General features: G+C 40.5%; 1 protein-coding gene across 1 annotated transcript in view; it reads left to right on the forward strand.

Annotated features, from left to right (window-relative positions):
* Window positions 1-27129, forward strand: part of LOC149204961 (pentatricopeptide repeat-containing protein At3g59040-like) — a 278602-nt gene that overhangs the window by 173093 nt on the left and 78380 nt on the right. Inside the window, exon 4 of the mRNA XM_089394852.1 lies at window positions 20650-20898. Coding sequence (XP_089250978.1) covers window positions 20650-20898 — 249 coding nt within the window. The remainder of the gene's footprint in view (window positions 1-20649; window positions 20899-27129) is intronic.

The raw sequence follows: 27129 nt of genomic DNA on the forward strand, positions 1-27129 counted from the left end.
ATTTCTTTTAATCTCATCCGTCGAAATTTTAAATTATTGAGGAAATTCGAAATTTGAATTAAATGCATTTTAATTAATTTAAAAATTAAATATTTGAATTAATTTCCTCGAAATTTTGACTTTGACTCAACCTCAAGGACCAAAGGCTTAAAATTTAGCAAAATAATTAATTTACCTTAGTCCTTTGACCTCTTAAACTTTAATTTTTTAAGGACCAACGAATTTTGCCTTTGGAGAATTTAAATTTACCTAGGACCTAGAATTAATCAAATTTCTGGCTTAGGATTTTAATTAATTTTGGCCAGAAAATTTAATTAATTAACTTATGAGGGGATAAATTATTTTTTTAACCCTCAAGACACTTTACATCATGATTTTTACATTTTTTAGATCTCAAGGGGGAAAACCTATTTGCAAAAGACCTTCACAGACTACTCAGTTCTGCGACACAAATATAATCTAACAGACCAAGCAATTTGTAATAAAATAACCTAACCAAATAGTTAGGATTATTCCCAAATCACTTTTACATAGACTCTATCTAGAACAATAGGACTCCCCTAAGATCCTGGTGACAAAATCCATTTCGGCTTTGGGGTAAGGCTAAAAGAAAACTCTGCCGACCATCCGAGAATGGATTGGTGAGACAAAAAACCTCCTGGAATGTAGATTGTCAGCAGAAAAGTAGGTTTACCTAAGTAATTACATACACGACACAGATATGTTGAGATTATTTACATTATACACATGCAGAATGGGTTTACATTATAACATGATCCTCAAGCTGATGATGATAGCTAGATGGCAGGAACACATCGATCAGGCGCTATCCCTTTTGCGAAAAAAGGGGTGTATTGCTATGGGTTGTTGACACGTAGTGGTCAACAAGTCGAAAGTTATATATCCTATTTTTGACATCTAGCTGACCCATACCCTATCTCTCATGTCGGCCTCCCTCCAAGGGTCACGTCCCTTCATTTTCATAACACAATGTATATAAATAAGACCGCAAACCTTCATTTCTTATCATCTAATTCGGTGAAGAGAACCACATGAAAAAAAGAAGGAGAATATTTCACAACTTGTGAACTAGAAGGACTAAATAGGACGAGATTTGGTGAAGGGTTCTAATTGTGATTGATATATCTCAGACCTGTGGACAGTCTCATGTGGAGGGATTGGACCTGCAGATAGGTGTGTGGACAGTTATTTGTGGAAGCTCGAACTTTGAAAGGTTCAGACCTGTAGCTTAAAGGCTTGGAGTTACAGTCACCTGTGGAGCTCAGACTACACATAAGATCCGTGATTACTTTAAGGACAATCACCTGTGGCTTACAGTTCGGATTTGTAGCTTGCATACCGTTCAGATTAGTGGCTTACACAGTTCAGACCTGTGGAACTGTGGCACACATAAGCTCAGAACTGTGGTGACTCGATCGGTGGAGGTTTGGACCAATTATAGCTCGGACCTGTAGCAGACTTATGTGTGACACTTCAGACTTGAAACCTCTGCGCACTCTTGAATAGTGAAGAACTCATGGCCTTGAACAGTGAAGATTTTGAAGGCTTGAACAATGATGAATTTGGAGGATTGAACAGTGAAGAACTTGGAGCCTAGAACAATGATGAACTTGGAGGATTGAATAGTGAAGAACTTGAAGCTTTGGATAGTGAAGAACACTCCTATTCAGATCTTGGACAGTGGACAAAATTAGGAGTCTGTGGCAGTCTTGTGGAGCGACTGTTTGACTATTGAAGGAAGTCCTGAAGTTTTTGAAAGTAAATCATTTATACATTCTATTTTTTAATTAAGTCGAAAATTGGAGGGTTGGTGCCCTAGAGGTTGGAGCCTTGAGAAGGATAGGGTTGGAGCCTCTAAAAACGGGGTTGGAGCCTTGCGAAGGATAGGGTTGGAGCCTCACGAAAGTCCAAGTTGGTGCTTGGAAACAGGTTGGAGCGTGGAAGATTGAAGGGTTGGTGCCCTCAAACATCATTGTACTCAAATTTCTCTAAAAGAGGATTGGTGTCCTCACTTGTTTATAATAAAATCCTTATTATTTAGTTTTTTTGATTATAATTGTGAAGAATCTTAACTGGTAAACATAACAATTGAAAAGACAATGAGCTTGGAGCTGAGCGCATGAGGCCGAAAGGGGATCGCAGGCAGGTGCCAGGGTAGGGTTGGCATGGCCGCCCTGGCCAAGGACATAGGAATCGGGTAGGAGTTTGGAAGACTTGATGGGAGAAGGTGCCTGTACTTAGCAGACTACGTGGAAGCCGTGAGTTGAATGACAGAAGGAAGATACGACGTTGACAGGTGGGGTTTTTTTTAATAGATTTTTCTCGGTGGGAAAAGGGTTTCAGCCCAAAAGGTTCGTTTTCCATGTGCTGGCACCAGAACCGGAGGTCACGATCCATTTCGTTTAGCGAGGAACAAGCCGCTGGCGGTTTCTAGGGTTTGCATGCAGGTTTTAACCATGGTAAAACATTGGGAGGCCCTCGATCTGGAACCATCGCCGGAGGACATTCTATCTGTCTGGGGGAAGGAGATCACAACCCGTAATGTGGATCGGTATTTCGGAGCTGTAGACGGTCAGGGGTGTGTGAAATTTTCTGTGGAGGGCGATTTTTACCATCAAAGCCCTAGAATCTCACTGGAAGAAAGCTTTGATTCGGAGGTGCAAGACAGATCCGCCAATAAGGGGCCTCAGGAGGAGAGAATAAGGAATGACTATAGTCTTTGCGCCATCTCTCGACTGATACAAGAAAGGAAAGGGAAGGTTTTGACCTCGAGCCCGAAACTTTCAGGGGGCCTTGAGGATATTGTAAATTTCGGGACGGTTCGAGAGTTCCAAAACAGAGCAGGCATTGAAAGAAGCCCGACAGTAATCAGAGCCGTAAATGCCGAGAGCTTAGTAAGCCCTAGCCGGACCCCAGCCGCGGACAATATTGGATCTGGAGAGTATACGGGATCGGGACCCATCCTCAACAAATTAGGCAATGAAGGAATCGAAGGGGTGCAAAAACCCTCAGAGGAGTTAAAGGAATCTACAGAAGATGAAGCGCTGCCAGGAATTACCACTCAGAAGGCACCATCGGAACATCAAGAAGGGTTAACCCCGAAGACTATAAATACTCAGACAATGGAGGAAGGCTTGGTAGCAAAAAAGTCTGGAGAGAAAAGGAAAAAATCGAAGCCCATTAAGAAGGCGGTCATTGAAGACAACTTAGTGCTGGGGATGGACGTCCAAGTGGAGGAGGCAATAGAAGTGGCCGAATGCACCCTAGTCGGGAGAGCAAGAGGGAAGAAGCATACGACACAATTTATTAAAAAGTGGGGAGAGCAGGTATGGCAGACGGACCTAGTCAAGGAATTCAAGGTAGCGGCTCTGGCAAAAGGATGGTTCAGAGTGAGTTTTGCAAACAAAGAAGCGGCGGACTGGGTGATGGCAAGGAATTGGGCTTTCGGCAATTATCCGATATTATTCAAGAGATGGAGTCCAATGTTTGATGCCATGCATGAAAAGACTGATACTTTTCCAGTTTGGGTGCGAGCCCCAGGTCTGCCCTCTTTCCTCTGGGTAGAATCGGTTTTTAGATCTATTGGGAACACGCTGGGCACCTTCCTGGAGGCGGACATGTCGTTTCTTCAAACTCATAATATGGTGATGGCTCGGATTCTGGTGAATCTAAACCCAAGGGGGGGACTGGCAGAAAAGATAAATCTCCAGTACAGAGAATACATCTTTGAGCAAATTCTCGACTATGAGCATCTCCCTTTCCGATGCCATAGATGTCATGTCTACGGACATTTAGCAAGGGACTGCCCCATGGGGAAGCGCAGAAGGAAATACCAAAAACCATCAGAGGATGAAGGCATGTATGAGACTCTGGAAACTCAGTCACAGGATTTGGGAACAAAGAAGAACCCGACGATGGAAGCGATGGAGGTGGACTATCAGCTGGGGGAGAAGGATAGAGAACAGAACCCGGTCAGCCCGCCAGGAAGGGATGGAAGGAACGGATCAGATCACGACAAAGCAAGATCGCCCGGAACAGAGCCTGTCAATGAAAGCCAGACTCAGCACCCATCAACGAACGTCCAGCTTCACTGAATTCATCGCCAGCAGAAGACCCTCCGGGTAGGAAACTAGACTCAAGTAACCCATCTTTAACTCTCTCTGAAACTAAAGATGATTGCTTGATTTCTAGTTTGATTTCTAAAAAACGCTCGCTTGATGATCAATTACAAATTGAAAACTCTGTTGAAATTATAACGGCTGCTATACCCTCCATTGATCTGAACGGCGAGGATGACCCCCCTGAGGAAGTAAAACCGGTCACGGCTTCCCAAACCTGTCACTATAATCTAAGATCCTTAGATAAGAAGACTGAGCGTCTAGGATCTTTTGGAGGGATAGGTCGAACCTCTCCTCAAATAAAGAAAGTGAGGGGTAGGAAATCGAGCTTATCAAATGCAAAGGTTAGAGCAAAAATAGATGTTGCAGACGGGAAACAAATGACAATCCATGGGGCGCTTAGAGCAGGGAACCCCCAAGAGCCCGTTATTAAATGATCCTGTTATCCTGGAACTGTAGGGGTTTAGCCAGTAAACCCAAAAAATTGGCCTTAAAGGAACTTGTATTGAGTTCGAAACCGGATTTTATCCTTTTGCAAGAAACTTTAGGCAATAGCTCTGAAGTTGAAAAAGCTCTTACAGCCTTGCTTCCGGGATGGCGGTTTTGTGCTTTGGACTCTATTGGCCATTCGGGAGGGCTGGCTATAGGATATAAGGAAGGAAGAGTAAGGATTTTAAACCAGTGGGGTCTGCATCGTGCCATGGGAACAGAGATTCAATCCACAGACTTTGATGTTCCGCTTACAATTGTAAATTTATATGGGCCCTGTCAGGGAAGGATGGAATTCTGGAACGACCTCCTTTCAAAAGATATAATGGGAAGAAGCAATATGGTTCTAGGTGGAGACATGAATTTCTCCTTAGGGAGAGCCGAAACCTGGGGTCCGGCGGCCAGAGAAGATTCGCTATCAGAATTTTTTCAAAGCTCCATCACCTCCCATAATCTAATAGACATAAATCCTATAAAAATGAAACCAACTTGGAGGAACCGAAGAGTAGGAGAGGCCAGAATTGTAAAGAGGCTGGATCGTTTTCTTTTGAGTGAAGACTTGACTGCCAGAATACCTATGTTTCGGCAGTGGGTAGGAGAAGGGGGAAATTCGGACCACTTCCCGATCTTTCTGGAGTTATCCATTCTACCCAGGAAACCAGCAGCGCCCTTCAAATTTAATGCAACATGGCTGAAAGAGGAATCCTATGAGAGACTGTTCAAGGAAACTTGGATTCATCCAGATGGAAGATCCCAGGAGGGGAAAGGTTTTTTGTTTATGGAAAATTTAAAAAAATTAAAAAAGGCAACTATTGAATGGGCAAAGTCAAGGAGGGAGAGACAAAAAGAGGATCTAATCCTCATTAATGATGAGATCCAAAGGATGGAATGTACAGAGACAGACGGATACAGATCACAGGAGTCAAAAGAGAAAATCTTACAGCTAGAAAAACAGAGGGACCAAATACTACTGGCAAAAGAAGAGGAATGGAGGCTTAAGAGCAGGGCAATATGGCTGAAGGCTGGGGATGAAAACACGAAGTTTTTTCACAACTATGCTAAAGGGCGAAAAAGTGCAAATACTATTTGGAAGCTAAAAAACGAGGCGGGTGAAGAGGTCAACTCTTTCGAGGAACTTGCGACCATGGGGAGGAATCACTTTCAGAGCCTGTTTGCAGATCAAGGGGAAATCACTCTAGCAGAAATTATCAGGACTGCTCAATGCTTCCCTAGATATACTGAGGACGAGGAGGCAGAGAGTTTAATGCATGAAGTCTCAAAGGAGGAAGTAGAAAGTGTCATAAAATCAATGGCAAAAGATAAGAGCCCAGGCCCGGACGGATGGACCATAGAGCTCTTCCAACACTTATTTGAAAATATTGGGACAGAACTAACAGAGGTAGTGGAAGAGTCTAGGAGGAAAGGAGAGGTATACAACCCCTTCAACTCAACATTTATAGCACTTATTCCGAAGAAGGAGAATCCGAACACTTTTGAAGACTTCAGGCCCATATCTTTGTGCAACAGTATTTACAAAATCATTGCCAAAGTGATAGCAGTAAGGATTAAACCAATTCTGTCAAGATGCATTACACATGAGCAGTTCGGCTTCCTGGATGGCCGACAAATTCATGAAGCTATAGGAGTGGCTTAGGAAACCATCCACAGTGTTAAGCAAATGAAAAGAAAGGGAGCAGTGATAAAAATAGATTTATCAAAAGCTTATGATAGAATAAACTGGGTTTATATAAGGATGCTCCTTACCCATTTAGGATTTAAATACGAATTTATCAGATGGATAATGGGATGTATCTCCAATGTAAACTTTGCAATTCTAATAAATGGTGCAGCCACTCCTTTCTTCAAAGGGTTCAGGGGGTTGAGACAAGGGTGCCCCTTATCACCCTTGCTCTTCCTTTTGGTAGCCGAAGGCCTGAGCCACCTGATTCGATCGGCCAAAAGAGAGGGAGCAGTAAAAGGATTGGAAGTTGCAGTCAATATGTTTATTACTCACCTCCTGTTCGTGGATGACATTTTACTGTTCACAAATGGAGGTCTGAATGAAATCAAGGAATTAAAAAACATCTTGGATCTGTTCATGAAAGCGACCGGAATGCAAATAAACTACAGAAAGTCCCAGCTTATCACTGAAGGTCTAAATAGAAATGAGAAAAGCCTGATTTCCACCATTCTCCCCTTTGAAGTGCATAGCATGGAAAATTCCTTCAAATACTTAGGATTCTGGCTGAAGCCTAATGCATATAAGAACCAAGATTGGAACTGGCTAGTGGCCAAAACTGAATCTAGAATTTCTCAATGGAGCTACAAATGGCTATCCCGAGCAGGAAGATTGACTCTAATCAAATCAGTCCTCTTAGCTATGCCGGTCTATTGGGCTGCTTTAACATGGGTTCCAAAGGGGATTCTAAGGAAGATTAATAAGATATGCAGTAGGTTCCTCTGGGCAGGCTCGAAGGAGGATTCTGTACTTCCATGGGTAGCCTGGGATAAAATAGCAAGACCAAAAGAATGGGGTGGGTGGGGTATAAAAAACCTTACAAACTTCAGTATTTCTCTGGCAGCAAAATCAGGGTGGAGAATAATCAAGATGGAGAATCTCTGGACAAAAGTAGTAAAAAGGAAATATATCGATCCCACTCCACTAGAAGAATGGATAAGGAAGGGAAGTAAGAAGGAGAAAAATTGTTCGGTAGTATGGAAAGCCACGGTGGAAGCTTTCAAAGTGATAGAACAAGGACTGGCATGGTAGATTGGAAATGGGGAAAGCTTGAAGATAGGAAAAGACCCATGGGTTGGATGCAACGAAAGGTATGCTCTCTCTCCAGGTTTAATCAGACATCTAGAATCCAAAGGAATTAGGCATCTAAGTCAAGTTGAGAAAGTGGGCTTCTCAACGATTTGGGGGCAATCCTGGAAATCTGGTGAAGAGCTAGGTATTCGACCAGCCTGGTGGAACGAATGGAAGGTATACATCGAGGAATTAACTCGGTCCAATGTAAGAATAAGGGACAGACAGGATCAGCTGGTCTGGGCAGATGCGAAAAATGGAACGTACTCACCAAAATTCGGATATAAATATCTAATGAACAGGAAAGGATGGGGGGAACCAGAATGGTGGGACAAGCTGATTTGGAAATTAAAATGCCCAGCAAAAGCAAGACTATTCTTGTGGTGCATCTTAAAAAGAAAAGTTCCTACTTGGGATGTGCTTCAAGCTAGATACAAGCAAGGACCGGGGAGATGCTATCTATGCAAGGCGGATTCTGAGACTATAAACCATATTTTCCTTGCATGCCCGTTTGTCAAATCAGTTTGGGTAGAGGTCGGGAAGCTCATAGGGAAAAGGTTGGAATGGGAGGGAAGGAATATTCAGGAGGTTTGGGATAAATGGTGGCGCAACTATCCCGGCTGGAAAATGCGAAACCTGCCTCCTATCATATGTTGGGGAATATGGATCGCAAGGAATCGGAGTATTTTCATGGAAAAGGAAGCCACAGCTGAACCTATTGCAATTCAAAGCTCTGCTATTTTTGAAAGCATTCCAGACTCAGAGGAAGGAAGCAACCCCAGGCAGATTAGGGAGGAACAGATCCGAGAGGGGATCCCCTGGGCATATTTTGACGGAGCATCTCAGAACAACACAGCAGGAGCAGGAATGATTATATACTTAAGCAAAACAAAGTCTTTAAAAGCATCTGTAGGGATAGGCACAGGGACAAACAATTATGCAGAACTTACAGCTTTAAAACTCCTGCTATGTTGGCTTATCCACAGGAACATACTTGCAGTTCAGATCTTTGGAGACTCTTTATCTGTTGTTAATTGGGTCAACGGCAAAAGTAGATGTCAAAATTATATGCTTAGACCTCTGCTTGAAGAAATTATGTCCTTAAAAATCTCTTTTAATGTTTTCACTATTTGTCATATCTACAGGGAGCGAAATGGTACAGCAGATACCCTTTCTAAAGAAGGTCTACAGCAAGCTATGGGCAGTTGGAAAATAGTGGAAGAAGACCAGGGACAGATCCGTGTGTTGGATCAGCCTCCATACTCTTAAAGTTTAACAATCTGTCCCTTAAATTTTTGTTTCTTTATTTTGTTGTTTTTTGGTACAAACTTCTGATTCATAAGATATTATGTTTCTGTATTTGACTTGTTGAAGAAACTATATCACAGTTGTTCTGTATATGCCATTTACTATTTTTGTTTTGGGCTGTTTTCCTCCTAAGAGGAAGCCCAGGAAATAGTAAGTGGTCAAACACGGTGGGATCTTTACATTTTGACGGGTTTGGGTACAAAAGGGCTGAAAACGAAACTGCTGTTTTTTTCCTTTTCAGCTGCTTATATACCAGATTTTGAGGCAAAGAAATTTTTTTCTTTTTGTAGCAGCTCTATGATTCAGTCATACAGCATACGGAATGCCTTTGGCATATGCATGTCACTTTTTATGTTTAATGAAAAGTTCGCTTTTTTCCTTGGAAAAAAAAAAAAACATAACAATTGAAAAGAAACACTGATTCACCCCCTCTCAGTATTTCCAATAGAGGAAGTTGTATAATCATCAGAAGTAATTATTAGTGTTCAGAAATAAGTACTAGTCTATATTGTACTTGAAAAATCAACATGGTATCAGAGCTTTTGCGAAGAAAGAAAGTTGAAGATCACACCTTGTTGAATCTCTCTCTCTCTCATGGAAGAAATCTCGTCTCTATGTCCAAGATTTCCAAGCAAATGGTTCCCGCTTGCAAGGAAGGAAACAAACTTGAAGGAGCATCAAACTTCAAAGCATGGAAGAAGAGGATTGATTTTTTCCTAGAAGAACATGAAGTTTTACAATATGTCCAAGGCAAAGTACTTCAACCGGGTGATAATGATGCTACAGGGAAAGCAAAGTTTAGAAAGGGTGAAGTCAAGGCTTAAAGAATTCTATTTGAATCTCTCAAGGATCATTTAATCCCATTTGTTTCAGAATTGACTACATGAAAATAAGTCTATGATACTCTTATTAATTTGTACTTGATCAACAATATTGGCCAAAATATGTCTTTAAGGAATCAACTCTGTGATATTAAGATGTCAAAGTATGAACCTATGGCCTCCTACTTCATGAAGATAGCTCACTTAAGAGTTCAACTCCAAAGCATTGGTGAAGTCATTTCTAAATCTGAATTGATCATTACAAGAATCAATGGACTATCAGATCAATGGGATGTATTTCCCACTGGTATATGTGCTAGAAATGATATTCCAAGCTTTGAAGAAATATGGACCTCTTGCACTCAAGAGGAGTCTAGGATTTTATAGCTAAAGGAAAAATCCAAAGTCCTGATGAAGAAGAATCTCAAGCTATTGCTGCAAATTCGAGAAGGAATAATGGAAAGAAGAAATTTGACTCTCAAAATAAAAGTGTAGGGAGAAGACCCAATTCACAAAGAAAGAAAGACTTCTCAAAATTCCAATGTTTTGGATGTCACAAATTTGGACATTATAGAAGTAATTGTCCTGAAGCATCAAATTATAAGGAAAGGAAGGACAATGATGATGATGATGAACATTCTCATTAGAAGAAATCCAAGAATGATTCTATAAAAGCTTTAGTCACTGGTGATAAGGGCTTCTTTTACTAGAATTACTGCAAGTAGGCTGGGAGCAAGAGGGAGTTGAAGGGGTCCCTCACATATAATGAGAATTCATATAGAGCCCTTCTTAGAATTGTTTAGTAAACCCTGGAAATTTAATTTTTCTTTATAAGAAAGCTTTAGGGTATGTGGATAAAACCCTAGAGTTAGGCCTAGTTCAATACTCCCGTTGAAAGATTTAACCCTAGCTCATGAAAGGAAGGAATGACATCATTTGCAAGAAGGATTAGATCAAGAGGGAGATGGTATTTTTATAAAAGATAAGTATCTTATATCTCTCTTGTTTGATTATTACTATTGTTGTCATTTTACTATTAGTTAGTCTCTTCTCTTTGAGTTCTTTGCTTGGTTGTAATTGTTCTTCCATGGCCTCCTAGTGAGGATTGCAGACACATAGTAAAGGCTACCAAGACTTTGACAAGCTGATGGAAGAAGTGCAAGAACGAAGAAAAGAAAGAGGACTTTCCCAAAATCATGATTTGTGATGAGAGATGTTGTACCAGATGAGATTTGAACTCAGAAGGATCGATTAGATCAACAAGCTTGAAGTATGCTTTGATCATGGTGTCTACAAGGTCTAGCAATAAAAGGTTCTCCCAGTAAGAGGGAGAGGATCGTGACAAGACATTTGTCCCTATTGTGAGGTACACTTCTATTATCATTGTTTTGAAGATTGTATCAACAATTGAGGAGGAAGAATTGTACATAAGAGCTACCTCAAGCTTGTGAGTAGAAAAGCTCATTGAAGACTTCAGAGGGAGTTGACCTCTGAGTTCAAGATGATGGATTGTCATTGATAGCTGATGTACTGAAAGACAACAATGGCAAAGGGAGCAACCTGAACTACCACAAAAGGATATGTCTCAGTTTGAGAGGGAGCACCTAGTTTGGGTGTCCGAAAAGCATTTGTGATCTAGTGAAGGGAACATAACAGTTTATGGTTGAGCCAAGATGTGTTGCTCAACATGTGTTACTAGCATGGTATAGTTGGTCATGGATGAGAAGTACAGTTGCAGACTTAGTTTGGGCAGAGAGTGCTAAAGACAAAAGGAATTTGTTGCTTTAGTTTGGGCTCCATTATAATTTTGTTGGATAAGCATGAAGCAGTCATCTATTGCACTCAGTATGGCAGAGGCCAAGTATATTGCAGTTGGATTGGCAAGTTGAGAAGTAGTATGACTTTTGAGGCTACTTGTTGGATTATTTTTTATTAGGTGCTGATGGTGACCTCATTCAAGACATGGTGCTGATGGTGACCTCATTCAAGACATGGTGCTGAAGGGAGCTGCGAAGCTCTGGTACATCTCCACTGATAAGCGGATATCTAATATTCTTACGATGCCTTTTTATAGAGGGAAGTTTATGTAATTTCGTGACAAGCTTGGGCTTGTGGAGATTTCCTCTCTCATTGAGAGGGAGAGCTGATGAGACTTCATTATGAATGGACATTCTCCTTGTGTCTTCATGAGCTTGGTTGGAGAATGGTCCGATATTCTCCCGTGTCAATATGACCTTGATTGGAGAAGTTTTCCCTATGTCATTATGACCTTGGTCGAAGAATGGTTTGATAGATTCAATAACATCATGGACTAACAATCTTCCTGTGTCTTGGAGAATCGTCTGATAGATGACATGCTTCTCGTGTCACTTTGACCTTGGTTTGAAGAATGGTCCGGTAGAGGATATTCTCCCTGTGTTGGTTAGAATTTGGTTGGAGAATAGTCCTAGAGGCCGTGTTAGAGTCGGTCTAGTAGCCCTCCACCAGAGATCAAAACTCTTTGCATTTCATAATTAGGTGTCTCATCAGTGTGATCATGTTGCATCCCATTAGGCATGCCATAACCCTGGTGGAGAAGCTTATGTCTTTTATTCCCCTCTTGTTTGGCACTGCTGGATCATGTTTTCTTGAGTAAATAAAATCTTCACAAGGTCATTTCCCTGTTTTAAATGTCAAGGTCTTAGGTCTAGGGTTGAGTCAAGCTTTGTCTTGAGATGTCATAAAGGACCAGCAGGCCAGAGGGATGTCCGTCATAAAGCATCATTTTAATAACTCTTATCATTGTACAACTAATTTTTACCTTGTTTTCAAAAACCCTGTTTTTGAAGACAAAGGTCATTATCTCATTTTTGTAAAAATTTGTAAAAAGTTCAAATTCTCCGAAAGTTGGCAGGCAGCCTTGGTCTCCTTTGCCAAGACATCTCAGAAGCTATCCCTGCAAAATTTTTCAAGAGAAATCATCATTTCAACCAATTTATTTTGAAAAAAGGAAACCAGAAGTCAGCAGCAATTAATTCAAAAAAGTGTCATTTCAAAAACATTATAAAGTGGGTTTTGGGCAAATTAAATTCAAAAGTGAGCCTATAAAAGCCCCTCCCTCCTCATTGGTAACTCATTTGCCTCTCAACACTTCAAGAGAATACTTGTCAAGTCGATTTCAAAGTTCATTGGGCGAATTGGGCAATTACAGCGGCGCGCTACGCATTAGAGGAGGCGCGCTACGCATCAGTGCACATTTTCCAGTGCAAATTAACTCAGGTGCTACGCGTTGGAGGCGCGCTACGCATCAGGCTGGGTGTGCTACGCGTTGGAGGCGCGCTACGCATCAGGCTGGGTGTGCTACGCGTAGGGTTTCTTGCTCAGGAAATCGCCAGCAAGCCACCAAAACTACTTCTCTCTCAAAATCTTTTCGGGTAGGCCTCTAATCCATGGTGATTTTGGTTTGGCTAAGATGAATGAGCAATGAACATGCAAAAAATGCCATGCTAATATGGAGTAAAAACCCTACCTTGCTGTGTCAAAATTTAAAAATGTAAATGTGCTAGGGTTTCATTGAAATTTGCTGCCCAAGGTTACCCATTTTCCATTCCTCTTTCCCCATATTTTCATCACCATTTTCCTTGACATTTTTCCATGCAATCATATAATTTCCCTATTAAAAATCATTAAAATCCCTAAACCCTACTAATTCCTAAAACCCTATGTAAATTTCCTAAACCCTACTTCCCATTAAAATCCCACAAATTATGATTGTATATGTTCCATGTTCCTTTAAAATTTCCTTTCACATTTGTTTTCCCTTATCCCCTCAATGTTCCCTTTTCCCTAACATTTCCCATGTGTGTTTGTCCCCTTGGTAACAGCATTTAAACAAGTCAAAACAGCAGTTCATTGGGTGACCTACTTAGAGCAGCGCAACAAGCAACTAGAGGATGAGCACACTCTTGATGAGTTGCGGAGGATCCATGAAGACCGTAACTTGGCTCGCAAGAGACCCGGTGATTTGACACCCATTGAGCGAGAGGCTATGCTCATCCGGGTCAATACTCATTTGGAGAAGTTGCTGACCAAGGAAAACAGGGAAAAGGACATGCTCCGACACATGAAGAATCACTATTGGGCTCGAATGCATGTGTGTAAAGCAAGAATGAAGGTACTCAAAGGACGGTTGGCCAAGGCACTAAAACGGAGAAAAAGGCCCGATCCCCTTCATATTTTGGCTGAGGCTTCCTTGAAGGAGCATGGCACTAAATGACACACCTTCAGGTCAAATTTCAGAGAATTTGGAGCAATTTTTGTCCTTTTTGAATTTTTTTGGTCAAAAAACAGGTTTTTGCCCTCAACGCGTAGCGCCCCACGCGCTACCCTGAAGATGGGCAAGTCCATTTCTCAAAAACTCAGCATTTTTGGATTTGTCATGACAAATTACACTTGCTCAGCAATTGCCAAGACATTTCATCAGGTTTTGAGCCCTCAGAAGGTCAAAAAACATGCAAAAAATGACTTTCTGCCACTTTTTGGACACACAGGAAGCAGTCTTGGGATATTGCAATTTTGGAGGGGCAAATGGACACCAAATTAAGAAATTCCACTTGGGTTGGAAAGTAGACATCCAGACCTTTCCAACAAGCCTACTTTTGCCTCATTTGGATGCCGGGAAGTGCCTCAAAAGTTGGCTCAAAGGCGCGCTACGCGTAGAGAATTGGGGCGCTACGCATCAAGGAAATTTGCCAGATTTTCACCTATAGCTCAGCAAAACGCAAATTTGACTAGTTTTGACTTTTTGGAGTGATTTTTCATCCTCCTTGATGTAATTGATGTAATTTTATGTTGGCATGACACTTTTTAAACTATTCTAGAAGATTCATTCATAAAATGGCAAAAAATTAATGAATGAATTGGTTTCCTAGCTTATAGAGGCAAGTTGTTTTGACTGCCTAGATTGTAGTGCTCAGTTTAGAATTCGTTGAAACAGCTCCTAGGATGATGAGCTCGACCCCTAGAGGCAAGGAAGTGTGTTAGCTTGCCTATATTATGTACTTTCTTAGTCATTTTCATGGTTGGACTCTTGAGGGATAAGCTTCTATTGTATTACACTTTGTATCTCTGCAATTTTGGTAAAGGAAAGACCAGGGTTTTGCAGCCCTCTTTGGGATTCCTGTGGTTACTTGTGTTGATGGTGTGCTTCTCTTATGTACTTGTAAGTTTTATTATGTGTATCATTTTCTCACTTTTCCTTCTGCAAATTAGGCAAATGAAGTGATAAGGTAGAATTCATGATTGCTATGCTCTGCCTTTAAGTTTGCTTAATATCAATGTTTTCATCTGTTTAAGGAGAACTCATGGTGATTTCTTGCTCTCCTTAGCTCCTCACCAGTCATTCCTATCCACCCAACTCATTCAAAGGCATCAAGACAGTCTCCTACCTTGCCCCAAAAAGACCTCTGCAAAAGCTGTGTCCCATCCCCGCACCCAAAATTGCTTTCCCCCTGTTTTCCACCAAAACCCTAAAAATCTGAAATCAAGCCTTCTCTATCAGTTTACTAGCCTAAAATCAGTGTTCTTTATTGGTTATCTCTGCCCTTTGAAGATCTTTGCCGAGATAGACCCGGAGAGAGCCCTCTCCTGTCCTCATAGGGCTAGCTACGAGGCTAAGTGGTTTGATGTTGCCTTGGATTTTGCCTTCTTCAGCCTGAGGCCAGATTCGAGCGCTAACAGGCCGCTCGAATCTCTTTCTAGAGTGAGCAAGTTTCTCCAAACATCATGCTTGGATCTTTTCTAGAGTGATCTTGTTTATCATTGATGAGGCCTCTGGTGTTTCACATAGACTATGTCTATAGTTGTTTGCGGTGAACCGTGATTATGTTGGTGCTGGTGATTCTGATATTGATGATGATGCTTATCTTAATCTTGATCTTTCCTTAGAGAATTTGTTAACTTGAGATTATCTTGATAGTCATTTTGAATATCTCCCTAGATAATAGGGAGTGTTGAAGTTTGTAGCTATAGTGGTCTTCGTAAATTATATTTTACCATTGTTGTACTTAATTATTATTTGTCTAGCATTTCTTCATGCTCATATATTTGTCAATTATGAAAGGCATGATTCTTGATGACCTTATGGAAAGAAAAATAAAATTTATTGTGGAATGTTTATGGCTCCAACAAAGTGTCCAAGTTAGCCCTCCTATGATCATGTCAGCCTACCCAAGGAGACACCCATTCGGTCACTAAGAAGTCTATATATTAGAGCAACTCGTCCTCTCTCAAGGCACTTCGGATCACGTCATTCACAAGTATATCTCTGCAATAAAATGAAGGAAGGCAAGAAAGTAAGGAAGTCGAGAAGAAGAAGAACACGTTATCCTTTTGCCTTCGCTCAAGTGATTTCAAGAGGCCAAGATCAGTCCGAATTTCTATGTTATCTGTCTAAAGTGGATCCGAATTCTCTGTGGCATTCTTCTCTATGTATAGGGCCAAAATCCTTGAGGTTCTTCTCTATCTATAGGGTTGAGATCCCTGAGGTTCTTCTCTTTGTATAGGGTTGAGATCCTTGAGGTTTATCTTTGTGTACAGGGCCGAGATTCCTATGATACTTCTCTATGGAAAAGGGAGCCTAAGTTCTTTGTGCTATCTTTGTACTCTTGTGATTGCGGTTAGATTAAAGAGGTATGACTTGGACATTGTGGATGCTCTTGCTAGTCAGTTTGTCCATAACTTTGAATTTGATATCTCTTGTTGAATTGATTCTCTAAGGAAAGAATTGTTGGGTTTTTACCCCAAGTGGGTTTTCCCAGGGTAAACTTTGTCTTGTTCTTGTTCATTGTGATCTCTTATTTTCTTCTATTGTTAATGGTTGAATTTTTGAAGTATAATTGCTTGATGAAGAAGTTGTAAATTCTAAAAGAAGTCGTATAATCATCAGAAGTAATTATCAGTGTTCAAAAATAAGTACTAGTCTACATTGTACTTGAAAAATCAACAAAATTCTCCTAGCATTTCTAAAAGTTGTTGGATACTTTATCTTTTTCTTGTGCTACGGATGGCTAGCTATAACGCTCTCTTGAAGGTGTTATCTTGTGTATGCTTCTCCATGGATGGATGCCTTTGTGTGTGATTTGATGAGTATGTGGTCTCTTCATCTTCTATGGTATTTTATCTTGAATGGTTGTAAATGTGGTGTTCTTCTCTATTGTGGTGGTAAGCCCTCTTCCACCTTCTTGAATATCCATTCTCAAAGATGTAGGAGGAATTCTAGTGGAAAATCTTCTGCTTGACCTTCTTGAAACTTTTGAAGCAACTGTGGTGATCTCTTAGGGTTTGTAGTGGATGACCCTAATTATCAGCGTTGGGTTTACTTGTAGCATTTTAAAGAGGAGCCTTAGTTGATCTCATATGACCAACGGAAAGGCACTAGTTTCTGGTCCCATCATTTTGTTCTCTTAACCCTTTCAAAAACCCATTTTTGCTAGATTTACTCTTCATATCACCTTGAAACTCATTGCCCTAGATCCTAACAAATCTTACCCTAGGGAAGCCCCCTTGAGGGAGAGGAGAGCTGGCTTGAAGTGAAGAAGAGGGTTGGCAAGGTGTCAATGGCCTCCTTCCTAGTTGTGCTCAAACTGCACTTGAGCTTTAGGACTTTATCTCAATAAGTGTGAGTTGTGTGATAGCATGTACAAAGGAAATGACCAAAAAATATGGCTTTAGGATCTTAACTTCTTCAAAGAGAGGTCTCAAAGATAGATTTTGCATTCCTATAGTTCCCATCACCTAATCTAGCACCAATTTTAAATCTACCTTAACCTAAATATGAATAATACTGTTTAACACCAACCTCAATAACATTGTCTGCGCCTTCCATTCTTGCTGTCAATTGCATGTGTGATGTGTAATTTATTGGTTGCATCAGTAAGTCACAACACTTTGCTTATCTAGTCACATGCAATTGGGTAGTCACATCACTAGTGGTTTGTTGTGATATAGTTTGCAGTTAATTATCAATCAATGAATAAGGATTAATCAACATTTGATTGGATTCAAAAAGTTATTTTGCAGGTTTAGAATTAAAAGTAACTTAAGTGAGACTTAAAATGACATTTGAAGCTTTGGTACATGTCCATGACGTCGAACATTGCCTTTTTGTTTGACACATTTCATTTGGGGCCTGTTTCCTCAAAATTTGGCAGGCCTTGTGAGAGACCTCACAAGGCAAGATCCAGAGCAAGATGCAACAATGAGGTGGATTTCCATTGTCACCTCAACAATCCTTCTCTTGCACTTTAGTGGAATTTCACCACATGGGAGGCTTCCTAGTTTTCACCTAAAGGATATTCTAATTCAATTGGCTGAAGGTGATATAAATGAAAGGCTAAGCGAGGTACTTCTTGAATGGACAAGGGCACAAAAGAAGACATCTATGTATAGGAGTAGTCTACCACAAACAAAACCAAAAGAGGATACTTGATACTGAGGGTTTCAAGATGTGTTTCAAGAAAGGAGTATCTAGGCATGCAAGCATAAAGAAAAGGTTTGCTTAATGATTTGATCAACAAAAGGGAGATGGAAAACCTTCAAGATAATCCCTAAGTTGAAGCCTTAATTAAGATTAGGAATTTGTAGGGTAAAAATTCCCTAGGGTTGATGATTTCAACCTTATTAGGGCAAATTTTGCCATGAAAAGAGCTAGAGTTTGAGTCTAAAGGATCATTCAAGGTGTGATCAAGCCAACATAGCCTCATTGCCCTCCTTCAAGAGGCCCTAGTTGAATTTGGCTCTATGCCCTAGCCCTATTAGGTCGCCTTAAATGGCTTGGGAAAGTAGAAAGGAAGAAAAAGAAAATATTTATGAATTTTTACCACCACAAGGATTCTCAGTGCCTTTCCCTACTTGGGTGATGGAGTCTTTAGGGCTAAATTTAAGAGATATCAAATCTATGCATGGAGTAAGGGGAAAACCCTAGTTTTCACTTGCAAACCCTTGCTATCTTTATATGAGGAGAGAAATTAATTAGAAGAAGGATTTCTAGGTCTTCAATGGCATTCAAGGAAAATAAAATTTAACATGCAATGTTCAACCAAGATTTTCCAATAATGCATTTAGACAAGGTGCAATAGAAAAATCGTAGCAACATTCATGACATGAAAAACCATTAAAAATCTGAAATTATACTCTCAAATTTTCCAAGAAATTGCCTTCTTTCAATCCCCAAAAAGACATATCCAATACATAAACTAGCCTCCATTAGCAATAGCTCCAAAAATATCACATCTCCACAAGTAGCGAGTAGCAAAAAAGGCTAAGTCGAGCTCTCTAAAGGAGGCTGAAATCCACAAGTGATGATGAACAAATAGAATGGAGTGATCCTCCTTTTATAGGAGGTCTATCACATCCATTAATCCAACTAAAAGCCTTATAACAAGTTTGATTTTGAGTAGACATGAAGTAAATGGGTTACAAGCCAACCCAATAGCTCAACAAAATAAAATATGCCACTATTTTCTGACATGTGTGAGCTGAAATCCCCCTCTAAGCATGGCATCATGTCCTTTTACGGCTAATAAAGCTCCAAAAGTGCAATACAAAGGCTAGATGCATCTCCAAGCATCATGATCAACCATAAATTACTATCATAGATGCATCTCCAACCATCATTGCTTCTCAAAAATGCACCCGCTTTGTCCTCGCTTTGTGCAACATTGGTTATGTATTTCTATAATAGATATAACCTTCTAGCATGGATGCTATTATTCTAGTATTGAGGAGGTTTGAGCCTAGGATCTATATAAGCAATGCTCCTCCACTTGTAATGGTTGTTGGTGGAATAAAGAAGATTGCATCTCTTTGGTTTTGGCTATTGTTATTGATCGTTTGAAGGCTATGTGATTTATGGAGTATCAATTTATGTTTGGCTATCCATCACACCATATTTGCTGATTTACACTGCTGGAAAGTACATTAATTCTGCTGCAATAGCGTATCCAAGCACCTGGCAGTTCTGTGACTCCTGTCCCTTGGATAAAGCATTGGATGAGATTCTAAATTTCTACCTTTCCATATCTTTGCTGTTTTTGTTATCTAGTTGAGCTATCTATGTTATGCCATCTCAATGAGAGGTTGCACGTGTATTTCAGCTAGTAATAAGATCACCCTTTTGTTGAATTGCATGTGCATTCAAGGTCACTTTTGGAAGGGGCCTTTCTCTTTAAATTTCTAGCTTTATATATCTGCCCCATATTCTGTTTTCTGTGTGTTTCTAACAGCATTCAATAGATCCATTTTTTCATCCATTTTGCAGCCCTACTTGTTACTCTATGACCCAGTTTGCCCTTGTGGACTTTGGCACTGGTCTTGCCCCATCAACCACCATAAAATCAATCTGATAAACCTAAATACAAATTTGAATTTTGTTTCATTAAGATACCTCTTCATTTCACATTGAGCTCTAATTATTATTGCCTTGGTGATTCTAACCTTAGGGATACCCCCCTTTTACTGAAGGAGAGTCAGTCTAAAGTGAGAAGAGGGTCGTGTGGTGACATTGGCACACTCATGAGTTCCCTTCTAGCTTGCACTGATTTTAGGACTTTGTGTGTTAAATGCAAGTTGAATCTGTAGCAGTTATTATATTGTTGGACACAGATACTTTGTACGCTGTTTCACTGTTCCTATCATGAAAAGGATACTACTTTGTCTGCATTTCAAAGTCATATATTAAAGCATGAAGAGTTTTTAGGAGGTAAAAGTTTGTGCTATTGTTTGTTTGTTGTGTCTATCAGTCAAGTTTACAATTGGATTCTCTTTAAGTGCTTTGCAATGATTAATGTTTGGGTTGCTTAGCAAGACAAAAAGCAGTTGAATTATGGTGTGGTAGAACTAGCCTTTTGTAAGTTGTGTCCTAAACTTCTGGCAATTACTTTTGTGCATTCAGCATAGCTTTTTACAAGTGGGGAAGACGTTTCATGTTTGTTATTCATCTATGGGAAGCCACAATAACTATTTCAATTAGCATGATGCTTAATCAAATATTATGCCATGCCATTTTGTGGTTTTCTGAAGGTTAATTGGGAATCAAATTTTGCAGGGCAAAAAATTTGAAGAAGCTGAAGAAATTTTCCATAGTATTCTGAATGATGAAAAATCCATTGTGAAGCCAGATCAAAGGATGTTTCAGTTGATGATTCACATGTATAAGAAAGATGGAAAACGTGATCAGGCTCACAAGCTTTATGGAGAAATGGTTTCTAGGGGAATTCCAATATCCACTGTTACATTTAATAGTTTGATGACTTCGGAAACAGATTATAAGGAAACTGGACGAATATTCAACCAGGTAATTCAACTATATAGATAATTTTATTCTAAAGTATATGCATTATACCGATGAATGCTCTGGTTAAAGAATGTATCAAAGGAATGCTATTCTACTTAGTGTACTTCATGATTATTATCCACTGATTGATTATGCTAATAAATAGAGGAGTTGCAGATGTGGTAATCATTTTTCAATGAATAGTTGTACAAAATAAAAGGATCTTTAGTGCATGTCAGGCTAAATGGTGATGAATGGGTGTTTTATCATCATATTGTGTGGACTGATCTGTAGGAGTGCCCTAGCCTACCCCTAAAGCATACAAGTAAGATACATGAAGATAAGATAAGATAATTTTATTAATGTCCAATTAGTGACCATAGATAGGTCAAAGGGACTGCTAGGTACATCGGAAACAATACATAATGGGAGTGCGAGTGCAACTCTAGAAAAGTATATTTAATCTCTAAGGTGAAAGACCTAGAATCTAACGTTTATCATCATCTAAGAAAGAGAGATAGATACAAAGCTGGGAATCACAAAGAAGAAAGGAACCTTCTAAAGAGCTCTAAAAGCTGAGAGAAATGTCTCAACTTAAGGTCTCTAGAGAATGTGTTCAAGGTATAGTGTGAAAATTTCTAAATCGGACAAGTCAGAAATCCTGCTGCAGTAAACTGATTTGCATTACCTACTTGTGTTCTTCATTTAACAAGTTCTTTTTAGAAATATTCGGAAAATATTAATGTAAGTACATTGCAGCCTACACCAATATACAGATCAAGTACTGAAAAATAAATGAGATAATCACACAAAGGACACTTATTTTTGGACTAAACATCCCCGGAAAAACCCAATGTGGGAAAACCAGTGCAGCAACTCTGAGGGTTTTCTATTATTAAGCAGAAGTTATGAATACAAATGCTGGTTACCCTCCTGACAAACCAGTGATGGAGAAATACAATGGCGGAAAACTTGAGTGAGTTTTACCTCACTTCACCTGGCAGATTCCAGCTGATCCGGCAACAAAACTGGCCGTCCCCGGCTACAACTGTGCTGCCCCTTCCAAGTGACTGTGTGGGCCTGCGTGGAGCTCTCCGGGGCTCTGCGTCAACACTTCTGCCCACTGCGTCAGCTTTCCCAGTTGTTTCGACAGTTCCTGGCAATTCCGACTCTCCGCGTGGAAGGCATCTTTCTCCCTTTGCGCTAGCCCTTCTGGCTCTGCGTCGAGGCTACGTGGGCCCAGACTGGCCCAGCATCAACTCTCCTAGCTACTGCGCTGCCTCGAAAAGCTTCTCTTCGCCTCTCTGTCAGCATTCCCGAACTATCCCTGCCCCTCAGCTGCAAGATCTCCCCAATTGATTTTCCTCCTGAGAACTTCTCACCTTAGAAAATCGATTTCCTCAATCTCTCTGTGTCTTCTCCAACTGACCCCAAGCCTCCATTTATACTTTTCCTGTTGAGAAATCAACGGCCGAGATTAAGTCTCTAATCAACAACTAAGATTAAATTAGACTTGATCCTTGTCTCTTAGAAGCTTCTCACTCATATTTTCATTAATACCCATTAATATTTTAATTTTCCTAAGTTTAGACTTAGGAACCCCATTAAAAATATTAATTATTTTAATAAAATACAATCCGGGTGGAATTTCACCAAACGATTTCTGGGTCTTGGAGATCTCATGCGTTTTAGCCCCTCCACAAAATTTCGGAGCTATAGCACATCCAATGCTACCCAAAATCAACATATAGAGGAGTCATTGTTTGCTTATGAGGAAGAGGAGTTATTTTCTTTTAAACCTATGTTGGTGGTAGGTGGAACTCTTCTATTATTTGAGGTTGAAGTGAAGAAATCCCTTGAAGGATGACCCCTTGGATAAATTCAAGATTTGGAGGTACTTGCGAAGGGTCATGTCTTTTGGGCAGGCTGACTTGTCCATTTGGAGGGCCGATTTGGTCTTGTGGAGGACAAATTTTTTTTTTCCCTTTTTCTTTACAAGAAGTCCAAATAGGACTTTGATTCAACTGCAAAACTTTGACTCAACAAATCTTAGAAGCATGAAGAACACGCTGGAATAATGAAATAATAATATAAAATTCTTTTTCTTCTTTTTTCTTTTACATGAAATACATATTGATACAAGTACAGTTACGAAGACCGAATCTAGTTACACTTTTCAACACTCCCTCTTAACTAGGGAGGTATTCATAATTACACAACGGGATACAAGGATAATCAAATTGAAATATTCTCATAAGAAGAGTTCGGATTGATAAGCATCTTCAAGCATCATTATCATAACCAACGTTGTCAATCTGCAATATAGCAAGGCCTTGACTAACAAGGTCTAACTCTCCACTAGATTAGAGCACAATGCTGGGAGGCTTACATTTGGCCACCACCACCACCACTTGTCAAAGAACATACCCCATCCATATGTTCACCAGGGATGTCCTTACAGGACTATTCTTATCTTGGATTCCCAACCCTCAAAGAATATCGGTCCTCTTTGATTACTCTTATCCTGGATACCCTGCCCTATCCTCAAAAGAGTATTGGTCCTCGGGACTATTCATATCTTGGATTCCCAATCCTCAAGGAGTGTCGGTCCCAGATGCTTATCCAATCGTCCAGATTCCCAATCCTCAAGGAGTATTGGTCCCAGATGCTTATCCAATCGTCCATTCTCCCTACCAGTGCTTTCACTAGGCTTACGACTGTTAGTCCTGGCCATAGTGCATGACACATGGAGAATATGATGTCCCTTATCACTCCCTCTCAACCAAGGAGGAGATCCTTACTCCCTTTCATCCAGGGAGACATAATCATAAGCTTCATCTTGTCTCATTCATCAACTAATATTCTTCTGCGGAGATCTTAGTAGTAGCTTGCAGGGCTTCTCGGCTCCTAATAACATCACATCATATCGAACTTCGACCTTCCTGGATCTTGACAATCTTCATGCAACTTTGTCATCAAATGGTTCATCTATCATCTTCAAGGAGCCAAACTTCCTCACAGCTGCTAGCACATGTCTTCTTCCTTACATAACAGAATTCTGCCCTCATGCTCTTCCAAGCCATCATCAATGTTGTCCACTCAAACCATGTGCTCCCAAATCAAATTAAACCAAACAAATGTAGGTTGTTAGTTTTTGTAGCATTGGAGTTGTTCTAGTCTTGAAATTTTGCGGAGAGGCTAAAACACAGGAGTTCTCCATAACCCATAAATTGTTTTTGGAAATTACAGCTAGATGTGTCTCAATTAGATTATTAGCCTATTTTTAATTATTTCCTAAGTCTAAACTTAGGAAAAGTAGTTAATTAATCAAATTTAATTGAGATAAGGTGTGAATCATCCAGAAACTCACACAAATTGACAGGGAATTAATTTGGGCCTTTGATTAAGTTTTAATATTGGCCATAGGAGGTCCAACAGAGGATTATAAGAATAATTTGATGGGTAGATGGAGAACACATTGGTGGAGTTTGATTTCCTTGGCAGTTCGATTTCCAGAGAGCAGTAGCAGTTGTCGGAAAGCCAGAGAAGGAAGCAGAGATAAAGAGGGGCAAGGACAGTGAGGCCGGAGGAAGATTTCCAGATCTGATGAGTGCATTTGCAAAGAGGCCGAATTTTTTCCAAGACGTTGCGCAGAGGCAGTGCAGAGGCTTCATTGGGCAGTTCAATTTGCTGAGGAAGGAAGACGTTTTCAGTTCCAGAGTTTGGGCAGAGGTTCCAGAGTGCCAGAGAAGCGTTTTTCCAGTCAGCAGCAGGCAGGACGGCTTGATTAGCAGTCGATTTGGGCAACACGTGTGGTAGGAAACTTCAAGTTGACACAGAGCCTGTGCAGACCCAGTTGGACGACATGCTTTTTAGTGGCAGTCAAGTGTTGAGATTGCTTGGTGTGAGGGTAATTTCTCTCTAGATATTTTTGCTAGTATTTTCTCTGCAGGATTGCCAATTTTCGGCATCCATATTGTACTCAGAATTTCTCCCTGCTACATAGTAATAAAAACCCTCAGCTGCTGCACCGATTTTCCCAAGTTGGGCTTTTTTATGGACATTTGTCCAAAAATAACTGTGTCAATTTTATGTGTGTGTGCTAGCATTTCTCAGTTTCTGGCGCTATTATTTTTCACAATATTTTGGTGAAGATTGCAGTGTGTTTATTTCATTGTTGTCGTAGCAATAAACTGCTAATTTAATTAATAGATAGAAGAAATAATACCAGTTGCTACAATAGGATTTCAATAGTGAAATTTTCACATGGCATCAAAGCGTGACTGATCAGTCGGGAAGCTCAAAAGCGGAAAAAGAAAATTTTGCTGTTCAGAGGGAGCAATAGGCCAAAAATTTATGGTGTTGTGTAGTGCCTAGCCAAATAGTTTGAATTGTTGGGCAAGGGTTCGTTTTTCAGTTGCAGGGTCGCAAAAAATTCGATTTGTCCAGAATAGTGATTCCAGCAGCTAGAGGGAACAACAACAACTCAAATTTTCGCTGAGCAGATTCCTTGGTTGGGCTTAAAGGGTTTTGCAGCAGTTTGCAGTAGCAGAATCAATGTTGGTTGGAAGAGAAATAGCAAACGCAGAGGGAAAATTTCTGTCAAGGGATCTTGAGTTTTTTTTAGTTGCAGATTGGCAGTGGCTATGAGCAGATTTTCTCACTCCAGCAGCGAGTGCGAATAGCAGATTCAATAGCCGAGCAAAGGGAAAGAGGGAGATTTTCGACCAGATTTAGAGATGGCCACAACAGGGCTTAGAGATCAAGATAGGTTGGAGGGAGCCTCCAACTATGTCACCTGGAAGGCTAGGATGTCCTTCCTTCTGTATGAATATGGCCTGAAAGCCAATGTGGAGAATGTGGTAGCAGTACCCCAGGATGCCAATCAACTCAAGGAATAGAGGAAGGAAATGGTGAAGGCAAAGAGAATGATTTTGGATGGAATCCAAGATCATCTAGTCTCACATGTGGCAGAGAAAGGGACAAACAAGGAGATGTGGGATGCTCTCTCTGAGCTATTTCAAAGTTCTTTCGAGCAGCAGAAGACGTTTCTCCAGGAGAAGTTGAGGAGCATAAGGATGCAAAAAGGCGATAGCATAGATGGCTTCTTTACTAGGATTTAGGAAGTCCGAGATCAGCGAGCAACCATTGGGGAGGCACCCCAACCCACAAAGCTTGTATGATTGGCACTGAATAGTGTCTCAGATGACTGGAAGGTATTTGTCCAAAGTATATTCGACAAAGACAAAATGCCAAAGTGGGACAGGATGTGGACCAATCTGCAACATGAGTTAAGGCGGGCACTAATAAAGAGTACCATCAACGGTAGCAGTAGCAAGGGCGTGGAGGGTGAGAAGGAAGAAGAGAATGTGGCCCTAGCATCTAAGGGTCCTAATCAAGGGCAGGGGGAAAGGAAGAAGAAGTGTTAGTTTTTGTAGCGCCAGATGTGTTCTAGCCTTGAAATTTCGTGGAGAGGCTAGAATACATGAGATCTCCAAAACCCAAAAATCGTTTTTGGAAATTCTGCTTAGAAATTACTTAATTAGATTATTAACCAATTTTTAAGTATTTCCCAAGTCTAAACTTGGGGAATATGGTTAATTAATCAATATTAATTAAGTCAAGGCGTGAATGATCTAGAAACTCACACGGATCGATCCAGAGATGATCCTAGCCATTGATTAAGTTTTAATCTTGGCCATTGGTTCTCGAACAAAGAATTATAAGAGGAGATCTATGTGGTGATGGAGAAGACATTTGAGTGGTTCGATTCCTTGGCAAATCAATTTCTAGAGTAGCAGCAATTAGTTGCCTGAGAGAGAGTCAGAGATCGAAGCAGTGAAAGAGGAGCAGAGATAGTGGAGCCGGAGGAAGGATTCCAGATCCGGTGAGTACATTTCTAGAGAGGCAAAAGAGCCACAGAGAGGCTGATGCTGGGGCAGCACAGAAGCCTGTAGAGGTAGTTTCAATTCTGCTGGGGAAAGTCGAGTTTCAGTGCCAAAAGCTGGACAGAGGTTTTGGAGGCCAGGAGAGACATTTTCCCAGACAATAGTAGACCAAATGACTTGAGGAGAAGCTGGTTCGAACTGAGTGCAGAAGGGATTGCACTAGTGTGACGCAGTAGCTGCGCGGAGCAGTTTGGACGGCCCACCTGGAGCTGAGTTCAGAGCCCAAATTTGCTTGTGGAGTGAGGAAATTTCCTCACTAGATTTTTGCCAGTATTTCTCTGTAGGATTGCCAGTTTCGACATCC

Source organism: Pinus tabuliformis, chromosome 1_2 (genome assembly GCF_031772625.1).
Source record: "Pinus tabuliformis cultivar Carrire ecotype Pingquan chromosome 1_2, CPIR1, whole genome shotgun sequence".
Taxonomy (NCBI): Eukaryota; Viridiplantae; Streptophyta; class Pinopsida; order Pinales; family Pinaceae; genus Pinus; species Pinus tabuliformis.